The 15,684-nt window shown below is 36.8% G+C and overlaps 1 protein-coding gene across 4 annotated transcripts in view; it reads right to left on the reverse strand.

The window, feature by feature from the left end:
• Nucleotides 1-15,684, reverse strand: part of ADK (adenosine kinase) — a 306,385-nt gene that overhangs the window by 13,150 nt on the left and 277,551 nt on the right. For all 4 annotated transcript variants that reach the window (XM_049810314.1, XM_049810312.1, XM_049810313.1 and 1 more), the window contains one exon: nt 6,627-6,713. In XM_049810314.1, coding sequence (XP_049666271.1) covers nt 6,627-6,713 — 87 coding nt within the window. The remainder of the gene's footprint in view (nt 1-6,626; nt 6,714-15,684) is intronic.

The following is a 15,684-nucleotide window of genomic DNA, read 5'->3' on the forward strand; positions in this document are numbered from 1 at the left end:
GATTGCTCAGAGGCAATTAGCCACCCATGTTGTATAAATTAAGACTAAGGGAGTGATGATTTCTGTTATGACATTTATCTTTACTTCAAAGAAAAGACAGAACAATTCAAAGCAGTATCCCCTTGTCTCTTCGTTCATGAAGTTAAATTTTGTAGCAATAATCAGGCATAACAAGTTACATGCACGTGCATCTGAAATTGATATCAGCAAAAAAAAATGACGACAACTTCCCAAGGTATCTTGAACAAGTATAAAAACCTTATACAAATTAAAGATCACTGTAAGCCGATTAAGTAGCTTCTGATATCACACTCCTGCTGTTCGGTAAAGAACCATTCCTAGTTCCTTGAACTCCTATTTCAACAAATCTAGAATGTTTTAGGGGTGGCAAGTACTGGAAGGAGGGCAGCTCTTACAACAGAGATTCGTACAGAGATGAAAATACAACAAATAAGAGGAATATTTCATTTCTCTGTGATGTTTTTAGTGAAAACAGATTCTTCTACAATCTTAAAGAGCCTTATAAATCCATTAAGGAAATTTCTTTTTAATATAGTCACAAGCTCATTCATAATTTAGTATTCTGACAAACCATTCAAATCATCTGTCTCTGCTGAAGGCATTATCAGATCTTTTTGGCACGTTTAGCACTCCTGGTATAGCCATATACCAACTATCCATAAGAACTTATTGCATTTCTCACACGTGTACATGCCTCCATCCACACAATTCCTTCACATGAATTACATAAGGGACTTAGACATCTGTCATGAATACAGTCTACCTTTGCCCTGTATCAGATGTATTGTGCGAAGATGGAATTCCCATTGTATAAGCTTCATTTTTTAATTCAGTCAGCTTCTACTCTTTAGCCACCAACACTGCCCTCTGAAGACGGCTGAGGCTGGATTTTCAGAGGAGCAGAAAATGGCACCTGTGAACCTAATTCCTATAGGATTAGAACTCACAGGACCATAACACAATTTAGGCTGGAAGGGACCTCTGAAGGTCACTTGCTCCAGCCCCTGGGTTAAAGCAGGGCCAACTCAGATCATGTTAAATCCCACCTAGATAATTTTTTATTTTAAAGATTCTTGGATTCCTTCTATAAATGACAGATTCTGCAGAACAACAGCATAAGAATTATTATACTGGATTCAATTCTGTTTCCATTTTTATCAATAGTATACTTGTTTAAATCCACTGGCTTCAGTCAAGGTATTCCAAAGTTATACTAGTGCGTTTGGAAAACAGAACCAGACCTTTTTTAAAAAAGGTTTCTGAACCGAACTTTTAATAATGGAGGAGTAATGATGAGTAATTATTCTGGGCACTATGGGTTCTTTACAAACCTATATCTATATTTCTTGTGCTGTGTTTTTAGAAACATACATGTATGTATATGTATAATATATTTAAAGAATGTTTCACATTAAGGATAATATTTTAACATTTCAATAATGTAGAAGTACACCAAATATTACTTAGCTTTGAAATCAAAGCTAGATGTCACTCTATAGAAAATAATTTTCATTTACCTCATGAAAACAGGCTAAAATTTGAAGATGTGATGAACCTTAGGCAAACTCTTAGGAGTCCAAGGTCTTTATCTAATTTGTAGAGGCATTTAGATTAAGATGGAAAAATAATGTTTAGAATTAACCTCTATATTAAGGATGAGGGAGCGGCTTTATTGAGCCAGTTTGGCAACAGAAACAGAAACAAAAGGAGGGAAGTATCTCCACTAAGCCCTGTGGTCTCTAAAGAAAAGATAAGGATGCCATGAGGCACACTATGCAAGGACACGTATAAAGGATGACAATTCTTCTTTTGTTGCTGTCCCTGTCTTCTATCAGAGTAGTTCTCTGATAGCTGAGACAGTAGTTGGTCATCTCATAAGAAGATTCATGCTAGGTTTCATGAGAGAGAGAGAGAGAGAGAACTTATTCTGTAAGCATGTGCACCAAAAAAATTCTGAATGTAGCTTTCAAACTATAGGTAGCAGCTTTATGAGATTTCTCGGTATATGGAAGCTGGCAATGCAATTTTTAAATTGACAGGTGGTTTGAGCCGTTCACCTCAGCTTTGATACCGAAAGAGGCAAATTGCTATCGGCTTGTATTTGGCACCGCACAATGCTCAATGAAGAGCTCCTTCTGTCTGAATTCTTTTCCTTGAGAATGATCTAACATCTTTATAGCATGGTGATAAGTAGTATACACTTGCTGTGATCATTCTGTCACTGCTTCATCACGCTACTTTAAAATGATATGTAATTACATTTCATACTCCAGTACTTTTCATGTGGTATATGACTAAATCATAGTAGATTACTAAGTCAATATATTTATATTGACAGAACCTGGAGAAACATTGATTTTACACCTTCTCCTATTGATTTATTATGAACTCTCTACCCAGTTCCACTGAGTAGACAGATTCTAGGAGAGAGATTTAGCAGGGAACAATGGCAGTAACTTTCAGAAAAGATGCTTATTGTTTTCATTAGTTACATTGGCAATGACAAAGGGGAGTCCAAACAGAAGGCAAACCTACTCTGGCTAAAGAGAGCAGGATGGCATAAAGGAAAGCATAAGATGGTAAACCTGTCCATATTACAATCTATTTATTGACATTAAATATGCTTTGATTATCATTATTGCAAAGGTTCAAAATGGGGCTGACCAGTAATAAATAAATGTTAATTTAACGAGTAATAGAATGTTCCCCAAACTCTACAAACAAAGGCTGTAATTCCATTAAGAGGACTCTTGTGACATAAGCCATGTCAGCAAAGCTCAAGTGATTTGTCAATGTCATCAGAAGCCAGAGATGGAATTGCAACTTTAATTTATGGGTATTTCAGGGATTTATAACCAAAAATCTGTGGTACCCCTGAAATCCACAAGACGTGCTGAGATGCTACAAAGTAAATAATTACTGCTTTAACTTCTAAAACATAGCAGTGTTGCTGGAAAGCAGTAAAAGCACAACTCTGATGGTGTTGTCTAGAGAAGTGTTTTTAGCATAAAGATACCTGCAGCAACTTCAAAAGCCAGTTTCTTATTCATGCATTGCACCAGCCTGAGTGGCAGATGACTTGATGCCTGCAGTGAGAGGCAAGAAATTCAGAGGTATTCCTGGTGCTAACTTAATAAAAACACATTTCAGCTAAAGAATGCAGTTTATTTCTTGTTGCTAGCTGTTGGACTGAGCTAGTTCTCCTTGGAGGCCAGCAGCTTCGTGTTCAGAAATGCTGAACTCATGAATCAACTCACAGACTTACAAGTGCCCAGAAACTTTGTGTCTTAAAACTTTTTAATGACTTTAAGCTTTCAAGACCTTCACTACTTAGATAGGATCTAGAAAAAAAAAAAACCCAACAGATTTCTTATTTTCCACTTTCACACGGAGAAACACATGAGGAGTGATTTGCCAAGTTGGCATAATGATCGAGAAGGAATTTCCTTACAATCTGCGAGTTATACCTCTGGAAGAGAGTGCCTCCATGAAAGACCTTTCAAAATATGATTGAGTCTAACAAACCTGACCTCCTAATGTAAAATAAATCCTGCTTGATGGGGTTAGTTCTCATTATATCCCATGTTCCCCTCAGCCAAGATATTTGCTCCAACAAAACCACTGTTCAGTCATGTTAATATACCAGTCCCAGAGAAGTATGGGAAGCTTTGCCATGGGAGTCTTGTTCTCTGCTGTTTGAATAAAGGAACTATGTTTCCAGAAGAGTGTACTACAACACTGAGTGCATTTTTTAGTTAAGGGATGAATTTTGAAACATTTTACTATAAGGACACTAAGATCAAAATACTACATGTACTGGTGCAACTTGATAAAAACCTCAATCAAAGACAGAAGCTAGAAAAAACACCGAAGAGAATATAACCTTCCCATTTTAAAAATTCAGGACAATAACACTGCATCTGGCTCAATGCTAGAATCAACAGAGGATACATATCTTGAGTAGTATTACCAACATTACTGCATAGGGCTTTCTAGTAAGGAGACAATAAATAACTTTTCCTGTTGCAAATATGTACTTTGAAAACACATGAAAAGTGTGATATAGATAAAATACAGACATTTCCCCCAAATAAAACACAGACCAAATCAAAGCCTATCCAGTCCAGTATCCTATTTCCTACATATGGGAAGGAAAATGAAATGACTGCATCAAGAAGGAGACCACAGTACATAAGACTAGAATCAGGTGTGTATCTAGACTGTTATGACACCCAAATCTCCCATCTGGACTAAACTCAGGAAAATCTCTTCCCTGAGGAGAATAAATGACCAATTTATTATTTATGGGGTGACAGAGGAGAACTAAGCTATCTCAGAAGCTAATGGAAGAACTATGGATATTCTAAAGCTCATGTTGCTTTGAGTTATAGCAGAGAGAACTATGGTGGAACAAGAACCTAAGCTCACGTACTCATGTTAAGTGTCCAATCGCAATGAGATTTCAGACAGATTTGCAACTGCTGACCCAATTCCATTACAGAGGGGAAAACAGCTGTGGTCCTTTCTTTCCCTGGTATCAAGGGAGAACTGTACAGTGCCATGCTACCACTGGACTGCATTGCACTTGTGCTCCATACAAAAAACATCTGATGCCTCAGTGCTATTTGTGGGGGAATAGAGGAAAATAATGTATGTCCATAAACAGTGATATAGGACCTTGTTAAGATTCCCCAAATACACTGAAGCTTGCTGTATCCAGACACATTATCTCAGCAGACATAGAATGACAAAGGGGAATTGATCTTTCAGAAGACCTATTTTCTTTTCTTCCTTCCCAATGGAGTTTAGCATTTTCCACATCACTTTTCCCCTTGGAGAAAGGAATCTCACAACTGATCCAAGACCAGCCTGACAGGATGTGCCTGAACAACTTGCACTGCTGGTGGAAGGTAGCAGCCTGGAATTGAGTATGTTGTGGTTTATATCAGCCTTTCCATTCAGGATGTTCTGAATAATAACTAAAGTCAACGTTTTAGCCCTTCTACAGAAAACCAGCAGCTATGGCAGTACCAGGGAATAGGATATAATTTAAAGAGGAAGGGTTATGAGAGACCAGGCAGTTCTTAAAGCCTGATTATTTAGTTGCAATAGTCTTCCTGCAGCTAAACTAGGAAAGAACAAAAGTAGGATTATTAAAAAAAAGAGTCCTGATTTAAAAAAAAAATCTGAAGACCAAGAATAAATACAACCTGAGATAAACATGGCAGACACATGAAAAGCTGCTTCCTGCTGAGGCAAAGCTTGGTTGGTGTCTACCATATTGCCCACCTGAGCCCTATCCAGTATTATTTGATTTTCAGGATCTGAAAACAAAATAGGCAAGACCTTTTATCTTCATGCACCCCTCCTCCCCCAAACAGCAGCTTACTGGCACAGCTGATACACAGAGCACATGTATATAAGGACAAGCACTTGAAAGAAGACCTTATATATGTTATAGTCACTGTTACTTACTGGTTCAAATTTAGTCTCGTTTGTGATTTAGGAACAATAGAGAGTGACAAGCGTACGCTAAAAGGTGTATGAATAACATGACCCAACATGTTTCCCTCTATTTCTGTCCTTTTTGATTCACGAAAGCACGAAAGCAATGAGTAACAACATTCCTATTTGCAGCCCGATTTAAGCATATACTGAAAATTTATCATTGGTTTAAGTGATGTATTAAGTAAGGAAGTCAATTACTCATATGCTTAAGATTAAGCTTATGTTGAATACTTTCTTGAAGCGGGACACAATTCTGAAGCATTAATTTGTTAACACACTGCTTCTTATCTTCTTCATAGCTACAAGACTGAGGCCTGTGCTTCTATTTATAAAGTCTCTTTGGTAATGTTTCCAGTAAATTAGCGACTAATGGAGACCCTTACAGCTACTACGTATTGGATATTAGAGCCTTCAGGAAGCAATAGTGCATCACAGAACTACATATATGAAGGTTACAATGAATGACAGAACTTTTGGATTAGATTGGGTTTTGGCTTATATTGAATCATTTTTTAAAGCAGGCATAGACATAACATCCTCTTTTTTCCTTAGAGCTTGTGCCAAAAAAAATAGTAAGTTTGCAAATGGATATTAAGCAATGCCAGATATTTTCTGGGTTTGTTTTTAACAAATTAACCCTTTATGTTCTTTTCCGATGTCCAAATAATTGTAGTGGAAGCAGATGTTCTACTAAAATTGACATGATCAGAAGACATTATGCTCACTTATTAACATACTGTTTAATATTCACTACAACCTGTTTTAAAGAACAACAATGTGTTAACATTTAAGCCAGCAGGGATTTCTGTACACTATATAGTACTTTATGCAGCTTGTTTATGCAACAATCTGACAGAAACAATTAATCTCATGAAAACGACCAGAGTACAGCATAATGGCATATTATTTTTAAAGTAATAGGACACACTTTCCCTTTGAAAATCAGAATGTAATTAAATCATATAACTTCAGGATGCAGAGAAAAGCTCTAAAAGAGTGAAACTCATTCTGAGGGACAGTTGAATGAAAAAATGGTAGATTTTATACAAAGAGAATAATAGGATCATCTCCAAACAAGAGAAAGAGGTAAGAAATACCTCCAACAAATGCATCTCCAGCTCCATTGGTATCCACAATTTCACTCTGATCACTCACCAACACAGGGAAAGTAGTTACTTCATTTTCTGTAGTGAAAGGGAAGAATAAAACATGAGTTACTTGGAAATATGACTTTGAAAAGCACAACGAACAGTGAAAATCAAAACAATTCAAAACTGGAGCTCTGACCTTTAACACAATAATTTGGATAAAAATAGATTTGGTTTATAATGCTGTCTGTATTCACTGCATAGGGATATGGGAACACATTTGATCAAGCTATTTGCTGTGGACATTTTCATTAATTACTTCCAGCCTCATTTCTTTTCTTTATCTCCTAATATTAAGGGCAAGAGAAAAAAAGTAAACCAGGAGGAACGACATAAAACACCTGGGCATATAGACAAGACTAAGAAAAGTCCATCCTGCCAAAACTAGTGCTTCCTATTAGTTGCAGACAGGTGATGTAGCCTCCAGAATGGCCAGTCCAAGCCTCCAAAAGTTCAACAGAAATTGCTGCATTGTAAGAACCAAAATGCCTGTGAACTACCTAAAACAAAGCCGTGAAATAAAAAGTAGGAACTAGTGTAAATCAAAGTGCTCCCAAATTACATCTTTTCAAACAACACATATATGTAAGAAGCCTTGCAACTTGCCATCTGACTAGATTTGCTTTCAAGATTTCAATGACTTCACCCTCTTCCTTAGTATTTCTTTTTAAAAAACCCCTTCCTTCTCTGCAGCTCCCTGCCTTCTACTGGCACTCATTAAACCTATTGCAATAGGTGGATGCTCAGCATCTTCACCTCCAATTCACTGCCACACCACAGTTCAACATAATCACACCACTTAGGTATGATAACTTTAGAGTTCTAGGGTTATAAATTTAATATATGCCACTAATTAATCAGCTATGCCTTTCCAGGTGGTAATGTCATAATGACATGATAAAAATATAATTACCACCTTGTCACAATACCTTGTTAAAGTGTAAATTACCCCTGTAACAGAGCCAATGGAAGTTCTGCCTCTGGTAGTCAGTATGCACTAAACTGTCTCAGAGCAAACAGATTGTCCTTTGGCAGACAGCAGGAATTAGAAAAAGGGGAGGGGGAAGAAAAGCCTGTCAACCAGTGAAAATGAAAACCACCAGAGCTGTTTTCTTTTAATTTTTGGTAAAAATAGAAATAAAATGGGAAATAGATCCTCCAGTAGCTGAAAGCTGGAGATGAGTGGTTTCTTCACTGTCCAGCAACAGAGCAGATCATAAAAATCACTCTTACACTGACATACACAGTAGCAAACAAGGAAACCTAGTTTGGGAGGCATATAAAGAATTCGCAGTCTCAAATCAGGCAAGTCTGTGTATGCTGCAGCGGTACCAGAAGGATCCTGGTTTCTGTGAAATGCAGTGTATCAGCTCTACTGCTCTTCACCATCTGCTACTAAGTGAACTAGGCAGATATAATGATGCTGCCTCCAGAGGGAACTGTTGGCTGGCCCACCAGGAGGGGAGGGTAGGGGAGGGGAAGGGAAGGGAGCATTAGCAACAACCATCAATGAGAGGCAAAGGAAAAAGGGTAACGAAAAACATAAGATGAATATTCCAATTAAAGAACAGGTTTCAGTCAGCTCTCAGTGCATCCTACTCTCTATCCTGTTAAGAAAGCTATTTAGAAACGTGATTCAATGCTGTGTTGTGCCCTTAAGACAGTCTTCAAGAGCAATGATTTTAGTAATTTTAACAGCATTCATTTGAATTGGAAATCAAGAAAGGAGAGGTCTTACATTAAACTCTGCCAGACGAGCAGAGTGTACGCATCCATTTCATAAGAAGGTATGTATGACTTGCTCTAGATAATACTAAAACAATGAACAAATTGATAACTCTGTTGAAGACACATTGTAATAAACTAACCTGCTTCCTTCCCTGCATGGGCACACTCAGATATTCTACATTAATTACACAGTAGACACTTGCATATGCATACAAATGTATGTGGTTGGGCACAGAGAGTGAATAATGCACAGACATTATATTTTGAATGCTGTAAGTGGGACTTGGCATCAAATGAGACTCTATTCAAGCAAACTAACACAAGTGAAAGCTCTCACCATCATCCTTCTCCCTTCTTTTCCTCCTCTGTCTTGATTCCTTCCCTCAGCTCCCGCCAGTACTTGCAGGTAAGTATTGCACTATGAACTTTATTCTATTCTTTCTGCAGTAGGTGTAATTGTAACTGAATTAGTCCAAAACTCCTAAATACATCAAGAAATTCAGCTGATAAGAGAATAATCTTTTTTTTTCTGATCACAGTTTTCCTTCTGTATCTGGGTCATACATTCTGTCTTTATAACTTTATATATTTTCAAGAGGAGCAATAATCTCATCTTTTGAAGTACTGAAGTTTCAGAAGGAGCCAGCATGGCTTTAGAGCATATACTACATTATAAAGATATTACCATCTGCACACATCTAATAGGCAAATTATCTTTCTTTAACCTTAGGAGAACTTCTACTAGCGTAGTAGAGTCTACTAAACTACAGTTAATGATAATACATATTGAAAGATACAACAAAGTAACACTGAGGTGTTGGGTTTTTTTTCTTTCCTCCACAATAACTGAAGTCAGTTAGAATTAAAACTGCCATTAAATTACCTTGCTATGTCCGTGTAATAGCATAAAAATAGCTAACATGTCTTACTGATCTGTATATCAACTAGGCACAACAGGGTAAATTAAGATGAAGCAGAAGTCTCCATTCTGAATATCCTTGCTTTTGTGACTTTAATGTTGCTTTAACTTCATTTTTGTGTGTGATCTTTTATGTTATAGAACTCCCAAATCCATCATAGCAAACATAGAGACACCTTGGCTAAGTGCACTGGTCATCAGTGGCCTTGCTTTTCAAAGTCATTTCTGATTTCATTTATCATTCTGAGGGCTTATGAAATAAAGAATAATTACAAAGTGTTTTGAAGTCCAAGTGCTGCTCCTCGGGGCATAAAATCCAGTGCACTATTTTTAAGCAACAAGTATCTTCTATGGTAAACACCCTGGGATACAACACATTCCACTTGGATATAGTTTCCTGGAAGCCCAGAATTATGAGTGCAATTGCAACAAGGTATCTATAATTAAGGCAGTTTTGGTAACAAGCATTAATGAAACCTAAAATGTTGGGACTTTGTTTCAACTATCAATGATTTTATATTAGTGAGGTACTCAACTCTTTTAGAATGGTATAGAAATAATCAAAAGCAAACATTGATGTGGTGATTTCATAGGCTGAAGACAATATTCACAGACAAATCAGAAGGAATTAGCTCATTGGTAAATTTAGTTATTGTTAATTTGTTGCACTACATACATAAAGATGTGAAATCAATTTTCTTCAGGCAAAAATATGTGCTAGCATATCTAGCTTAAGATATTTTCACAGGTAAAACAGTCTGGAGAGATAATAATTGGAGAGCAATATTAAGTGAAAAAACAGTGCTCTTTCCATTCTACTACATTTAAGCTCCCAAATGAACAGAAGCCTATTTCATGATGTTAACTGAAACAATCGAACTCTGATGATAGCTGCAAATACTACAGGTCTGTCTTTAAACCAAATTAGAATCACAGACTACACGTCTACTCTTAGTACAGTAATAAACACCAGCAAGCAATCATTACATCCAATTAGGCTCAGTATTTTCCTTAACTGGGTCATTTACCAGTCTCTCTTGCTCTTAAAAGTAGATTAAATGTGTAAACTTACATTTAATTACCTGTAACAGAATTCTTATGGGCAACATGTTGGAGTGTCCTTAATTTTGTATTAAAATAAAATAAAAGGAAGAAGGGAGCCCTAAAGTATATACAAAAATGTCTAGCTATTTCCTCAAATAATCTTTTGATCCGTGGGCTGGTAGTGGTAGTACAGATGCTTACAAGATGGAGACACATTCAGGTTTCTTTTGTGAGCTTTAACTTGTTAAAAAAGGAACAACTGTGAAACAGAATTCTGTCCCATCTCCTCCCCACCTCCATCCCCTCTAATTTTCTTCAGATCGGGGGCCAAAAACAGATAAAAAGAAAGGAGGAAAAAAAAAAAAAAAAGAGACAGGAAGAACTTAACAGAACATAGAAACCTGAACTCAAAACCTATATATGTCTCTGGGCAGCTGTAAGGTAAGAAGTAACGAGAAAAGTATTTGAAACAAGCTCATGTCAGTCGGGATGATTCTGAGCTCTTGCCTCTCTCCAGAAGGTAAAACCCAGAAGCCTACAGGCTCTAAGTCTCTGCACCTTCTTCAGCACATTAATACAGCTTTAAAAATCGTTAGTATAACAACACCTTCTCTTGTTTTTTCTACAGTAAAAAATAACGTTGTTGCTGTACTTCATACAAAGATACCACACTTGATAACATAAATCACACAGATACCGCAACTCTCCCACCGTATCAGCACAGCACTGTCCAAAGTTATAAGGCAACATGGGGCAGGGCACTGTGCACTGAACCCCTGGTTAGGAATCCTTAAGACTACCAGCGATGATGTATTTCAAACCTGGCAGTCCTGATCCAACCTGTCATTTCTAAGCAAACAGAATGAGATCCTGCATTTTCAGGCTGGAACTTTCAGTTAGCTGTACTGGATGAACACTCCAGCCCCCTGGCACTTCTGTGTGCATGGTAACTTTGCCTTGTTTTGCATGCCAACATCTCTCTCCTCCATTTAGTTCCGTCCATTGTTTGGCCTGGTGCTGTAACCATGTAGGGCTTGTCAGAAAAATACAGAATTTATTTGTGCAAGTCAGTGGACTTAAAGAGTATAACAAGTGAGATGCAAGTCAGCCACATGCTTTGGGATCTTTCTAATCAAATATTCTAATAATACACAACAAATGATGCTGTATTCTAATGAATTCAACACGTAGCCAAGAAAACTTTATAGCTAGTAGTGTAGAAGAAGTTAAGCTTTTATTGCTATAATAAACAATGTTATGCTAAACAAGTTATAGAGTAGTTGTCATTTACAATGCATTTATATGTCTATGGCATGGTACAATTAATATAAATATTAATTTATTTCCATAATAAAAGACCCAAATAGTGCAATCAGGCTAAAATTCTCTTTGCAGCTTGCTAAGCAAAAGTAAGGCCATATAGCTGTGCTGGCAAGGATGCAAAGTACTGTCCCTCAGAGGCAGCTAGTTAATTTTCAGTAGAAACAGAGAAGGAATATGATACCAAAGACCTTGAATCCTCTGTAGCTCTACTCATGGTACTACAGGTATCTGTAGGGGAAATGATGGTGTGCAGACCCCCTCTTCCCTCTCTCTTAGGAGATAACATTAATCCAAAGATGTTCAGTGAGACTTGTCTTCTCTTTATAGCTCTCCTCAGACATACACATTGTCCCATTATCTAGTCAAAAGTATTTTTATTCAGACGTCATATTCATAGCATCTCACTAAAGTGTGATTCATAGGATTAGAGTTAACAGGGAAAAGAAGGTTTCTCCAAAGGAACTCGTGCACTCATACACATCAACTATTAGCACTGATGTAAAATTAAACACTATTCTTGCACCCAGCATATATCCTTTGAACCTATGTCTGATTCTGTCTGCACTCCTGTTAATTCAACACCACTCCTTTGAAGTAACTCTTGATTTATAGCAGCATGAGATCAGACTCAGAACTCTGTATCTAGTTACAACAATTGTAAAAAATGTAACAGCATCAACTAATGACTCATGAATAGCTTCTATAGGCCAAAATGTGTTTTGTTTACTTTATAGAAGGTGTGGGAGCCACTTAAATATCAGTATTTTGTGTATCATCGCTGCCACTGCCATGAGTTGAAGCTCTACTTTATTTCTCACACTAAATAATTCTTTGTTTGCACAAGTAAACAAAACACCGTGACTGCATGTAAAAGACAGGGAAGCAAGAGGTCAACAGAAAATACTAATTTTGCTTCAGTTTGGTGGTAATATAACATTTTGAAAAAATATATATATGCATACATATATGGAAAAACTGCCCTAAAGAACAAACCACTGATTTTTTCTGGCATGTGTCACAATGTTTAAAGTTTAGAATGGCAATGAACTCTGTTGAAAAAGCCTTTCCGAGCACACAAGAGCATTGCCATTTGCCCTCTAGGCACAGATTTCAGAGGGAGCTGAAACTGCACCCACTGAACTGCCAGAAAACACACTCCTCTAACTATGCATGGCTGCTGAAGACATAAGGTAGTGTTCAGAGCTAAATCCTTTTCCTGTGATCTCTGTCCAGACCAGGAAAGGGGTTGAGGACTCAGAAAAGGCAAAGGGTGTGAAGTCATAGGCACCAAAATTAAGAAAAGCTTCTGCAGATGTCTTGGAGTTACTATGAAAAGCTCAGATCAAAATCAGTCCTGAAGACAGAAGAAATAGGTTACAACAAATGAAACCCATGAACTGTATGATCCTTGTCTCTATCAAGAGCATGGTCTACTGCATCAGCCGAGCAACACCAGTGAAATTACAGGGTGACACAAACCCAGATCTGGCCTTGGATATCAGCAAATACAAATTTCTCTTCCTGCACTGTAAATCCTATGTGTATCAGTTTGGCCACTGTACATCTTATTTGATCCTTACGTGTAAAAACCCAAGCCAACCCTCCCTGCCCCAGCCCCAAACTCTTATTTTTTGAGCTGTATATGGGAATGGGAAATACAAACAAATCGATTAGTATCCGTAAATAGGTAGCTCAAGAATTGAAAACACACACAAATGATGACAGCTGGAATGTCAATATCTGATGTAAAGAATAAATAAAAAATGTACATCCAAGTTATGCTGATATATGTTCTAGCTCACACATGCTCTTCAACCTTCTGAGACTTGGCTATGGGGACTGTGCAAAAATGAAGCATCTTTCAGTTCAGAAAGCAGACTGTGCACTTCACTTACTGTTTGCACTGACCCACACACTGCAGGAATGCATGTGTGTTTGTACTCCATTTCATGGTATTCTGCAGACATATTTAAACCACTGCATAGCTGGACCATCACAACACTGTCCTATGGGAGAATTTTCTGACAAATATCAACCTATAATCAAGTCAAAGCAATTCCTACCAGAAAGCCTATCAGGGCATTGGCAAAAAAAAAAAAAAAAGAAAAAAAAAAGATAAGAACATGTTATAATTTGATTTTGAGCAGGACAAAAACTGTATTATGCCTCACATTTTTTATACATTAAGCATATTGCCCTAGCGGGGCAAACGCACCTGTCAAAACTTGCAAGGTTTCTTAGCTATACCTCAGTTTCAGAGTGGTGAACACAGAAATCACATCATTTAAATAAATGCCATGTTATATGACAGCTTTGTTTATGCTACATGATAATCTGAGAAGCACGGGTTGTCAGTGGAGGCAGAAATGGGCCCAAGGCACTTCTATTTTACTTGAGCATCAGTAAGACTGAAAAGAGAAGGAATGAACATTAGGTCACTACAGAGCAGTTCTGAAGGAGCTTTTTCTTCTGGGAGAATTTATGCTTAGTTTCATAAATAAAATCTCTCCATCGGAATGAAAGAGACAGCTTTCCCTAGAAACATTACTAAAAATAAGTTAATGTGTATATATATTTCTCCTTTAAAAAAAATAAGTAATTGGATACTAGTTGGACACTGCAGAGGTAGATATACCAAGAAATTCTACAGCATTGCCTTTGAAGATTCAAATTACTTGTCAAAATTTTGATTTTTCATCCTTTTAACTCAGAGCTCAGCTCTAGAACTTTTACAATTATCTTTTTCTTCTCATTTGTAAATTCTCTGTTGCCTTTAATTAAGATCTGCCTAGACTACTTATTTATTTTTGAAGAATGAAACATGCTTGCTAAATGAATTTCCTCAGGATTTTGCAGGTTTTAAATCTATTAGAAAATGTCACTGCAGTGGAGGCTGAAATTTGTTCTAATCCCAATGGGAAAATAGTCTGCTCTTAAACTGCCAGTTAAAACCAGAGCAACGCCACTGTTTTTAATGGAATTCTTTAAGCGTTATGCCAGTCTAGAAAGAGAATTCAGCCCAAAATGAAGGAGTTTATTTTTCCCCTATGTTAGTTGCAGGTAATTTCTTAGATAATTAAATACCCCAAACTATGATCTCTGTAGTATCTCTTCATCAGTTTAAAAGTATTACCTAACAAGCAGGACAATCAATCTACCACCTTTTAAAATAATGTAAAATACATTTTAATGTAAATCTTGCAGCCCTGAATTTATACAATTATACTTTTATACAATTCACATAGTGAATTAAATTCATTTGAATACAGTTATTATAATAGTAGTTTTGACAAACAGTTTCCGGCAAGAGCTCTTGAATTGTATGTTTGTGTAACAAGCCCTTTAAAGCATGGCAGTAGCATATAGGCATTCATAAAGGTAACACAACAGGCTTTACAGTGCACATGCTGTCATTTAAAGGAAAACCCAACACTATAAAAACAGGCTGTTTGACAAAACCAAGATAACTAACTTAGCAGACATATTAAAAATTTCCAGCATCTATCTCTGCAGAACCTTGTTGAACTCCTACTGTTGCCTGTCACTCTGTTACCTTTCTTTAAAGTTTTATTTCTGTAGTGATAAATTGCTGAATCATTCAGTTTTAAGTTATTTCAACCTAAAACCCAAACCAACTCATTGATCTTCTTTTTAGAAGCAATAAAACATTTTAAAATTAATCAAACTTTAGTTGGCACGTATAGCCAAGTTCAGCTTGTGATCTTTTAAACCTAATTTGTATTCTCATATTGTCAAGGTATATCAAGATAGGTATGAGAAGGAAAAAAAAAAAGTTTCCTGCCCTGAAGAGTTTCCAATCTGAAAAGCAAGGTTGGTAAGCAAGTAAATAGATATGTATAAATAAAACGTGGACACTCTGCTGATATAATTAACTTATGAAAAGTTATGAGGAAAGGCAAGAAGCAGATACTGCTTTAAAAACCAGATAAATATGCAGGAAAAAACTCTTGGTTAGCCTACAGAATGAGATAA

This window comes from Accipiter gentilis, chromosome 9 (genome assembly GCF_929443795.1).
Source record: "Accipiter gentilis chromosome 9, bAccGen1.1, whole genome shotgun sequence".
Classification (NCBI taxonomy): Eukaryota; Metazoa; Chordata; class Aves; order Accipitriformes; family Accipitridae; genus Astur; species Astur gentilis.